Source organism: Haliotis rubra, unplaced genomic scaffold (assembly GCF_003918875.1).
Source record: "Haliotis rubra isolate DU_JTF1 unplaced genomic scaffold, ASM391887v1 Scf934, whole genome shotgun sequence".
NCBI classification, from domain to species: domain Eukaryota; kingdom Metazoa; phylum Mollusca; class Gastropoda; order Lepetellida; family Haliotidae; genus Haliotis; species Haliotis rubra.
The window spans coordinates 72880-85192 of record NW_025767673.1 but is presented as its reverse complement, the minus strand read 5'-3'; the positions used below and the strand labels follow the sequence as shown (position 1 = coordinate 85192).

The 12313-nt window shown below is 40.5% G+C and overlaps 1 protein-coding gene across 1 annotated transcript; it reads right to left on the bottom strand.

The window, feature by feature from the left end:
- Positions 1 to 361: 361 nt before the first annotated feature.
- LOC124264647 lies at positions 362 to 4386 on the bottom strand. Its single transcript, XM_046699386.1, has 2 exons — positions 4339 to 4386; positions 362 to 1823 (listed from the first exon to the last, which is right to left on the bottom strand). Exons 1-2 carry the CDS (start codon positions 4344 to 4346, stop codon positions 551 to 553), a joined length of 1281 nt encoding a protein of 426 aa, XP_046555342.1. The 5' UTR covers positions 4347 to 4386; the 3' UTR covers positions 362 to 550.
- Between the last annotated feature and the right edge of the window lie 7927 nt (positions 4387 to 12313).

The following is a 12313-nucleotide window of genomic DNA, read 5'->3' as shown; positions in this document are numbered from 1 at the left end:
GGAGCGGTGTTAACATAAGCAGTAATACTTCACCAATCCCAATTAATTTTCATAAATTAATTATATGTTTAAACCAAAATTACTTTCAAACTTCATAATAGTCAATAAAAAGGTGTTATCATAATTACATATTCTTCTGAATAAATAAAATATTCAATGAACTATTTCTTTTGTGTAAATATAATCTTTGATAATCTATTTCATTAGTCAACTCATCAATGAACTATGCCTCCTGTGGGTACTGGGCTGGGCTGATCCCACTTTCATTGTAGGGATGTGGAAACACCACCTATGTGCACTGAACCATTAATTAATGTGTCTCACAACTGGGAGTTCTCACAACTGGGAGGACACCTTTGAGCGTACTGTATGCGCAGACCACAGCTTGGAATAATACACGTGGACGTCACCAACTTATGTTACAATCATACACCTTATTGGGACATATACTGTACAATTTTAACTGATACATTTCTACAAAACTGCTGGTTCGAGCTAATGTGCAAGTATTCGTAGTCGTGCAATGAGCTTTTCACTGTAGGGAAATTGCTCAGGATGTTTCAGTCCAGGCGTCTCTAATTCTAGGTGGCCCCAAAGCCAAGCCTGGTTCGTTATTTGGGTTTCTGAAAGGCACCCCCGACTCCTGAATCTGCTTTTCAAAGCGTTGAAGTGCTCTCCAGAAACCGGTGTTGACAGCTATTCCAGGACGCCGCGTGGCCACCAGTCTGTGGGCGTCTCGGAGCGACAGCCGGAAGTGTTGCATGATGTACTGGATTATCACTGCAGCAGCGCGCGACTTGCCGTGGTAACTATACACTAACACATGTTTGTTACATTTTCTGGCGCCTTCGATAAAGTTGTTGATGTCGCTGAAATACTGGGAGATATTTTCCCATTCAATGTCATCAATACCTACGTTGAGGCGAGACCGGAAGTGGTTCTGTTTCCTGCACAGACATGGACAGTTGGTCTTCTTTCCGACAGGAACTTGTGACGCTGGTACATTAGACAAATCAACAAGCACCTGGACATCCAGTTTGCATAATAATGGCTCATTGTAGGCAGCTTCAATGCTTCCCAAATATAGAAATTCTAAAATCTGCGAATAAGACGGCAAACTGTTCGTAGCAAGTCGGTGACTCTTGTAAGGATTCCCAGTTCTTTCGTTGGCCTCAAACTTGCTGGACTGTATCATATTACCACTTCGAAGTTGCATGCCAGGCGTCTTCTCCATCACAATTATGTTTTCGGTTTTTCTGCGATAGCCCTCATTGGCTCCCTGTTGAAGACTCAGATGATTTCTCCCTCGTGACGGACACTTACTATCGGCGGTAATACCACCTGGTTCGTCGTCAAACTCCATCGCTTCAGGGATATTACACCCGTGGCCTTCATTCCATGTAGAGTGAGATAACGATACGTGCAGATGACTTATATCAGGGTAGGACCCACTTATAGATGAGCTACGAGTGAGACGAGAACCTCTCGCAGCTCTGTCTAAACGGACGAGGAGACCGTTAAGCTTTCCTCTCGAGGGTTTATTCTGCAACTCTCCACCAATATCACCCATGGTTCGCTGACGCCGCAGCAGCCTCTTCCAGTTTTTGGTTGGGGTCTTCTCCAAGACAGGCTCCTCGCCTGCAAGAGTATCCGCCCTAGACAGGCGTCGCCGGGTGATGACCTTGTCAACGTCATTGTCTCTAGTGACGTCGTCCACCCCCGGGTAAGGATGAGCGGGTCCAGGTAGCACCGCCAAGGTACGCGTGAGCTGCTTCTTGACCCTGCTCATAGGCCCCAATGTCATGTGGTCACCGTGAACTCGCCTGCAACAGGTAGCACATGAATATAATACTACAGATTTCGCGCAATACCTTAACAATACTATATTCCTATCAACTACAAAGTGTCGAATACGTCTATATAACGTGTCCTGGAAAGATATGTGAAGAGAAATGTTCACTACAAAAATGTGTTTCTGGGGGGTGATATTCCATCCGTTATCTTCCTCTTGCAACAGTTTACTTTATCAAAGTCGATTTGAAGAATTTCATTTTTAAGTTTTGGAACCGAACTATAATAACTTTACAAAGTTTCCCACAGCAGTCTCGGACACTGCTCCTGGGCTGTTCTGGGTGAAAGGAGGCATGTTCCGGATACAGAGACGAGCACATAGCTGTCTGGTTTCTCTTCCAATGTGGATCGAAATGTTGCAATTTGCAAGTGAGCAAGCCTTTCCAAATTCCTCTGAAGTGGTTTTAACGACTGTTTGAATATGACATTGTGTTACATTGAAGGGAAAATGTCTCCGATTCGTTTCAGAAACAGAAGCATTTAATCAATTCTGTGAAAAGAGTGCATTTCTCTTTTAAATAGTTGGATGGACGATTCTCCATTTTTAAAAAATAAACTCACATGAAAACAGTTCCTGAGTAGATTAGACTGTTCACTGTCTAAAATACAGTCACACTAATCAAGTGCTGGATAACTATTTTCGTCTTCAACAGTCAGTTCATTGCCTTCATGCCATCATTAATAAATGTTTGTTAAGCTATACATGGACGAACTGTACAAACAAATAATCACCACTGTTGTCGAGTCACGAATGATATTATCCAAGTGATCGGAATAGCCTCTGCACGTCTAAATCGGGTTCAAACGTAATTTCCAAACATTTTGAATTAAGGGCTGGACACATGACCCCTTTAGGAAGCACTACCATGTGTTATAAATACATGGAAAGCTCATTGAAATACGCATTCGACAGCCTAACTATAATATGTCACAGCCCCCAGAACATTGACTTTGTAGCCATTTGAAGTTATGAAAAATCGTCTTTGTTGGTTACATTCAAGTGTCTTCAGTACAAGCTTATACCTCAAGACCAATGTCGGAAACCCTTGAAAGTATGGCCCCTACATCATCTGGATACACACGGAGAAAAACACCAGGATGTGCGGGTGCAAGGGGCACCAGATTAGGCAAAAGACACCCATTTGCATACTTTCTATCATTTATTGCACCCTGCTATGAAAAGGATATAGCACTAACAGGAACCTGTTGCCTAGCAACATATCAACATATACATTGCGAAGGCTAGATGCAAGGACAGATAACAGTGTAAAGGCAGCCATGATATATTATACTCTGATTGCCAGTGAGTCAGTATTTAGCCATGATGATCTGGAGTGATCAATGTAGCAAGTATTTTGGTGCATTAATATCCGTGTTGTAGGTGTAATTCATTAGTAGTCAGTAAATACAGAGATATAGTCATTATACAGGTGATATATAGTTCGGTTATAGGTATAATATAGGTGTCGGTATACAGGTGTACTATATTCCATATACAGCTGCACCGGGAATAATGCAGTCTGTATACAGGTGTATTTCTGTGTGTTATGTACACGAGAAATAGTCGGTACATACAGGTGTAATAAAGTCAGTATACGCATACCCGCAATATGGTCAGGTAGCAGATGTAGTCATTACACAGTTGTAGTAGAGGTGTCATATATGGTTACATTGTAACAAGTTGTGTTATACAAATCCTGTCTGTATTTGGTCGAATCAGTGAGAGCACTGACGCCAGTTGATACATCATATAGGGTCACCCGTGCAATTGCTTGAATAAGACTTTTCACTGACATTGCGTATATCATTGCGAGGGTTTATGAGTCAAAACATGACAGTTTACGTGAAATCACCCGTGACTGTCCCCGGGTTTCAGTGTCATAGTCAGGAATTGCAAGAAAATGTGTCGATAGGTCACAGTGACACTTTGCTATTTCCTTATGCAGCCATGTAGAATGTGCTCCGTTATCACATTGCACAGACGGCTGTGAACCTTAGCCGATGTTTAAGTAGCCATCAACAAGTAAAGGCAGCGCCCTAAATCGGTACTGAAAATGCTAACATGGATCAATGGTCATGTCTCCACGTGTCAAATACTAACCTTAACTTTAGATACACTCTGTTCATATTTACTCAGTCATCCATTACGTCCGATAATCTGTTTTATATAGCATACCCATGACAACGTCCAAACACGGTATGGAAGGTCGAACCCATTATTATAAATAGGTTAAAAAATATTACATTCAAATTCTTCCTGTTACAGTATTTTGCTGATAATGTTGTCACCTCAGTAATTATTGATACTCGATCTGAAATCATAGTTTGTATTACCTGTAGACACAATCGTTTGTGAAATCATCATTGTATAAAACATCTGAAAACGGCTAAACGACTGACCTAATACAGACTGGCTGCCTGAAGATCATGCGACAGTGTGTATTGGGCTGCAAGTCTGACAAACATAGATATAGTTGCCATGCTTACCTTGCCATGTTTCCAGCAGAGCGTCAGAGTGGGTAGACTGATGCCGACTGTATAATGAGCCACCAGCATCATCTCTATCGATTACTACGGGGCACCCAAAGCTCGCCAATCACGGTAGCCAATACCCACACATTGATTAGGCCATGTGCTATACTCAGCCTTCATTACACAGCCGACAAAGAACATCACATCACGGAATACTAAATGCAGTCACTTCGTGTGATTACATCCATGTAATCCCACTGACAGCCACACATTCATTTGTGCTTCAAGCACATATTGTGTTAACAAGGACTAACACCACTCCATTGATTACAGGCAGATATTACCTAAGATCAAGAGATTCTTGCTCCCCCTCTTGCAGATGTTGTACTGCTTGGTTTAGCCATGATATAAGCTCGTTCTCGTAACTAACGTTTAATGATTGTATCTGTGATACATCTATTTGGAGCTACTTTACTGCATTTGAGACACCTGCGCCTGTGAATCGGCGGACAACCTTCTGTCCCGCTCTAAGTTATAGAGAAGATACGTTTGCACCTTTATCAAGTTGTGTCCTTTCTTTCCACATGCAGGCAGCAGTATCACGTTGTGTCCCCTCTTGCCATATATCAGTAGGCAGCAGTATCACGTTGTGTCCCCTCTTGCCATATATCAGTAGGCAGCAGTATCACGTTGTGTCCCCTCATGCCATATATCAGTAGGCGTCAGTATCACGTTGTGTCCCCTCTTGCCATATATCAGTAGGCAGCAGTATCATGTTGTGTCCCCTCTTGCCATATATCAGTAGGCAGCAGTATCATGTTGTGTCCCCTCTTGCCACATATCAGTAGCCAGCCGTATCATGTTGTATCCCCTCTTGCCATATATGAGTAGGCGTCAGTATCACGTTGTGTCCCTCTTGCCATATATCAGTAGGCAGCAGTATCACGTTGTGTCCCCTCTTGCCACATATCAGTAGCCAGCCGTATCATGTTGTGTCCCCTCTTGCCATATATCAGTAGGCAGCAGTATCACGTTGTGTCCCATCTTGCCATATATCAGTAGGCAGCAGTATCATGTTGTGTCCCCTCTTGCCATATATCAGTAGGCGTCAGTATCACGTTGTGTCCCCTCTTGCCATATATCAGTAGGCAGCAGTATCATGTTGTGTCCCCTCTTGCCATATATCAGTAGGCGTCAGTATCACGTTGTGTCCCCTCTTGCCATATATCAGTAGGCAGCAGTATCATGTTGTGTCCCCTCTTGCCATATATGAGTAGGCGTCAGTATCACGTTGTCCCCTCTTGCCATATATCAGTAGGCAGCAGTATCACGTTGTCCCCTCTTGCCATATATCAGTAGGCGTCAGTATCACGTTGTGTCCCCTCTTGCCATATATCAGTAGGCAACAGTATCATGTTGTGTCCCCTCTTGCCATATATCAGTAGGCGTCAGTATCACGTTGTGTCCCCTCTTGCCATATATCAGTAGGCGTCAGTATCACGTTGTGTCCCCTCGTGCCATATATCAGTATCACGTTGACTGTGTCCCCTCTAAGTATCACGTTTTCAACATGTGCGAAGGAATATTTCAACAAAATGTATTCATAAAATAGTCCATACTTCCCTATACGTACGTCTGTGATATGTGTAGGTTTTTGTGTATTTACGTATTATAGGTGTGTATAGGTTTCCTCAAAATGAAGTCATATATATTAGCATGTTGAATGAAACACAGCCTCATATTCTGTTGAACTCATCAAAGCCCCTACATCAGGTACTAAAACAAGATGTCAATTCAGGATTTGTCAGGTAAGAAATGCATGTACTATAACGTAATGGTCTATGGAGTACATCCCAAGTGTACATGGTTTTAAGTATTAAGCTGTGACTGCAGGGCCTATGAATAAGGATGCTGATGACTGTAACGTTTCCACGGTAACATATCAACACAAACAGACGCTCGCCAGCTTATACACGGGAAGCGTGCTGAGTGAGAATAACGCCCCTGTTCAGGTCACGCCCAGTCATTCGTGTGGATTGGTTTAGCCAATAACCACAGGGCAATATGAACTCTACTTGCACTGATTATCTTCAGATATAAGGCTAAAGTCAACGCCAACTGACGGGAAACCTGAAAGCAAATTATTGCCCATCAAATATTCACCGCTGCATACTTTTAACCAGGCACGTAGCAAACTGATTTTATCGTGTAAGCCCGATAGGTTGCAAATATTTAGATAGTATTTGAGGTATTTTTGGCAAGAATTAGAAAAACATGTTTTCAGCAAAATTCGTGTGAGCCCGATAGGTTGCAAAGCTTTATATTTAGATTGTATTTGAGATATTTTGGGCAAGAATTAGAAAAAAAATGTTTTTCAGCACAATTCATGTGTAAGCTCGGATTTATTGTAATAATGGTAGCTACGTGCCTGTTAACGACATCACATTTCCTCCCCAAACTTAGTTCAGCAAGCTAAACGTCGTGTTCCTACCGGGGCATATGCCTTGGTAGGAACACGACGTTTGGGGATGGCCTAAAAGTCGGGCCGGGCCGGGCCGGGCCACCGGGTAATACTACAAATGGATTGCAGAATATTAAAACGAAACCTGCACATTTAGGTCGATACACTTCCCGCCTTCACAAATGCATAGTTTGATTGAAAATGTATAGTTATTGGTGAAAAGACCCACACAACAACAATGACTATACATACCGAGATTCCCGTAGAAAAGACACCGTCTTGTTGTTATGTGTTTTCCTTGATATGTCTATAGGGGAAGGTTGCTTACTTCTCTTAGTGTGTGACATCCGGGGGTCCTGGGCAGGAAGTGACAGTGTTTTGACTGCTTTTCTTTCCTTAATTAAGATATTGGGGTTCCCTAATTAACCTTTACTGTCTCAGGCTGAATCAGCACAGGATGTTGTTTATGTTAAAGAGACGTGGATATCGGCGAGTGTCAATGGGCAAATATGACATGATTATGTATATTAAAAGAAATATTTGAAATCACAAACTTTTGTAATATGTTATAAAGGATCAAACAAAGTATGCATTCACAAATACAAAAATTCTTATGTGTTTTCATTGTAAACAATACCAGCCCAAAGCAGATAGCCAGCGCGTATGCATATGCTTATATTTACTAATACACATGAAACACAAAAAGGTATTATATCTACCTAAATACCACTTTATAAAGTAAACTAAAAGTGAAGCCCCTTTCTCTCTCCATTCCCAACGATTTAGGAAAATAAAGTCCTCGGAAAACGAAATCCGCAATCAAAAGTGTTGAGTCTCTGTTCAGCCCGACTTGGCCCGTGCTGTCAAAAACACCTTAAACCTCACACATGTATCTTGAAATGTGTTTAAATCCATAGATTAGTATTATATCTACCTAAATATCACTTCACAGAGTCTCAAAGCGTAGTATTTGAAGCAAAAACGTTGCTCAAAGTGAAGCCCTATTTTCTATACATTCTCAACAACCACACAGTATCACAAGCTTTCGGTCCGCCTTGGCCCGGGCGCTCAAACGCATCTTATACCTCACAGATGTATCTTGAAATGTGTTTAAATCCATAGATTGGTATTATATCTACCTAAATATCACCTTGTAATGTTATCAAATGCAACATGTAAAGATCAGATGATTTGAAAATAGGCTGCTACTGCCCAGCTCGGACAGTTAGGTGAGACACTGTGGATTTAATGGAAACATTCTTCTCCCACTTCTCTCTCTAATACTTCTATTGTCTGCATGCGTGTTCAGGAAAACAGGATTATCAGAAACGCTTGAAGTTTACAACATCCGGAAACGGCATCTCCGAGTAACCTTTGGCAAAGCTCTCACAGTGAAAACAATGTTCTCCCGAGCCTGAGTTGGGAAACACAGTGTCATTGCGGTGGATGTGTTTTCATACTTTCGTATGTTCAAATTTGTTACCATAACATCTCATACGGCAAGTCATTTTAGCTGATACCTTCTGATATTTATTAAATTACTGATATGTTCAAATCATGTCATGAATAGCTTCAGCCGGCTATCTATATCTGTACTAGTATGAATTGATGTTTATACTGTGGAAACTGTACGGAGAACATCTTGTATTCTGAACCAATAAAAAAACCCACCTCTTTCAAGCATTTCATGTCATATAATTGGGTGTAATATCTTCTGATATTTATTAAGTTAATTATATGTGTAAATCATATCACGAATAGCTTCAGCCTGCCATCTGTATCGGTACTAGTATTCATTAATGTTTATACTCTGGAACATGTACGGAGAACATCCCATACGCAGCATAACACGAGTGGAAGCATAAATAATTATATATATCTATTATATATTATATATACATCTGTGATAAACGTTATGAAGAAACGGTGGAGTAATCAATAACACTGAAGGCCTTTGAACGGTAATTAAGGGCAACAATGGAGTATGTTAATTGAATCACAACACCTAGCTGATTGCAATTAGACAAGAGGCAATTAAGCAAGCTGGATACAGGTGTAACTAACAGGTGTATTAATTTCATTAGCCCGCACAGAGCCAGATTGAACACTGGGCTTCACTTTAAGCAACGTGTTAGATTCAAATACATGTACAAAGCTTAGAGCCTCAATAAAGAGGTATTTAGGTAGATATAATACCATTCTATGGATTTAAACACATTTTAAGATACATCTGTGAGGTTTAACCCCCCTGGATGCCACAGGGACATATATGTCCTTCCCCTTCAACCCTCAATTTGAAGTCCAATAAAAAATCAAAATATCCCACGCACACAAATACACTTCACAGTTTCGAATTCTGCGGGTAATTTCCTATTTCTTGATACCATTCACTATTAGGGGGTTAAGGTGCTTCAAATACTAGTACTACGCTTTGAAACTCTGTGAAGTGATATGTAGGTAGATATAATACTAATCTATGGATTTAAACACATTTCAAGATACATGTGAGGTTTAAGTTGTTTTTGACAGCACGGGCCAAGTCGGGCTGAACAGAGACTAAACACTTTTGATTGAGGCTATGTTGTGAATGGAGAGAGAAAAGGGCTTCACTTTAACGGAGCAGTTATCTTTACATGTTGCATTTTATAACATTACAAAGTGATATTTAGGTAGATATAATATCAATCTATGGATTTAAACACATTTCAAGATACATCTGTGAGGTATAAGGTGCGTTTGAGCGCCCGGGCCAAGCCGGACCGAAAGCTTGTGATACTGTGTCTTTGTTGAGAATGTATAGAAAATAGGGCTTCACTTTGAGCAAGGTGTTTGCTTCAAATACTAGTACTACGCTTTGAAACTCTGTGAAGTGATATGTAGGTAGATATAATACTAATTTATGGATTTAAACACATTTCAAGATACATGTGTGAGGTTTAAGGTGTTTTTGACAGCACGGGCCAAGTCGGGTTGAACAGAGACTAAACACTTTTGATTGAGGCTATGTTGTGAATGGAGAGAGAAAAGGGCTTCACTTTAACGGAGCAGTTATCTTTACATGTGGCATTTGTAAAATCACACAGTGATATATAGGTAGATGTAATACTAATCTATGGAATTAAACACAAATCAGGACATATGTGAGGGTTTTAAGTTGTGTTTGAGAGCCCGGGCCAAGCCGGACCGAAAACATGACTGTGATACTTTGTGGTTGTTGAGAATGTATAGAAAATAGGGCTTCACTTTGAGCAACGTTTTTGCTTCAAATACTACGCTTTGAGACTCTGTGAAGTGATATTTAGGTAGAAATAATACTAACATATGGATTTAAAAACAAAACAGGATAAATGTGTGAGGTTTAAGTTGTTTTTGACGGCACGGGCCAAGCCGGGCTGAACAGAGACTAAACACTTTTGATTGAGACTATATTGTGAATGGAGAGAGAAAAGGGCTTCACTTTAACGAACCAGTTATCTTTACATGTGGCATTTTGTAACATCACACATTGATATTTAGGTAGATATAATACTAATCTATGGAATTAAACACAAAAAGGATACATGTGTGGGGTTTAAAGTGTTTTTGAGAGCCTGGGCCAACCGGACCGAACGCTTGTGATACTGTTTGTTGAGAATATGTAGAAAGATAGCTTCACCTTCATCAAGGTTTTTGCTTCAAATACTACGCTTTGAGACTCTGTGAAGTGATATGTAGGTAGATATAATACTAATCTATTGATTTAAACACAAAACAGGATAAATGTGTGAGGTTTAAGTTGTTTTTGACAGCACGGGTCAAACCAGAGACTAAACACTTTTGATTGAGACTATATTGTGAATGGAGAGAGAAAAGGGCTTCACTTTAACGAACCAGTTATCTTTACATGTGGCATTTTGTAACATCACACATTGATATTTAGGTAGATATAATACTAATCTATGGATTTAAATACAAATCAGAATACATGTGTGGGGTTTAAGTTGTTTTTGAGAGCCCGGGCCAAGGCGTACCGAACGCTTGTGATACTGTTTGTTGAGAATATGTAGAAAAGATAGTTTCACTTTCATCAAGGTTTTTGCTTCAAATACTACGCTTTGAGACTCTGTGAAGTGATATGTAGGTAGATATAATACTAATTTATGGATATAAACACATTTCAAGATACATGTGTGAGGTTTACAGAACAGAACAGAACAGAACAGAATTTTATTTCAGTAACAGGCCTCCGGCCCAAAATACATGTACATAAATTGATGATAAGTAGTGAGGTTTAAGTTGTTTTTGACAGCACGGGCCAAGTCGGGCTGAACAGAGACTAAACACTTTTGATTGAGGCTATGTTGAAAAGACAAGGGCTTCACTTTAACGGAGCAGTTTTCTTTACATGTTGCATTTTATAACATTACAAAGCGATATTTAGGTAGATATCATACCAGTCAATGGAATTAAACACATTTCAAGATACGTGTGTTACGTTTAAGCTGCTTTTGACGGCTCGAGCCAAGCCGGGCGGAAAATTGTGGCCGAGACAATGTTGAGAGTGTTGGGAAGAGATCGTATCATTTGAATGTGGGCATGCTTTAAATACGATGAATAGTGAATTTATGGGGTGGTATGTGATTGGATATAGATGTAAAAACATTTTCGGGCCGACGGAAATGTGTATCGGAATTGGCTGAAGTATTTATACGTTTTAAATCCCGTTTCGTTTAACGATTCCACTTTCAGCCAGTTCACAGGCTTCTCGTCTTCTTGTGTTTTAGCCGATTTACTCGTAATACAGTTATTATGGTACGTGTTTGTGACTTCCGATTGATCATTATTATCATGAGTGTATGTTGCATTGATTAATTGTAGGCGTGGTTTTCGTTAATGGGTTAATTGGCCAATAATAGATTTGGCCCGCCTTGGCCCGACTTTTTAAGCTGGGCCCCGTCTCGCATATCGCAATATAGCTTTGTCGAACGTTAGCGCGCGCAAAGGGAGCCGGGAACCAGCTTACCCACTTTTAGGCCATCCCCGTTTAGCTTGCTGAACTACCCCAAACTGTGTGACATTGTGTAATCTGACCTCAAACACACGAGTGATGCATCAGACAACTCTGGTTTTCGACAAAGGCAAAATATTGTTAATGATTTTACTCATTTATCGCACAGAGAGTACACCTGTCGTTGAAAATGTTTTGTATTGCGCTGGCGTGACGCGATAGTGAGCTCCTCTCAACTGCATTCAACTTCGGCGGCACTACATGGCTAGATATACACACTGCGCATGCGTGGTTCCAAAAACTTATACAGGCAAATTCTTACGAACTGTTATCAAATGTAGGAGTTTAACCGAAACGAATATCTTACATCCCCTCTTTTTTATAAGTTCAGACACTAACCGAAGAAAAAAATATAGAAGACCATTCTGTTATGGCTCAAAGCAGCTGACTGTTAAACATTGTCTTAGCTACAATTGTACAAATAGAAAGCCACTTCAATGAAACAAAGTTCTTGCAGGTATACTGCCACAGTTTTTTTAAAG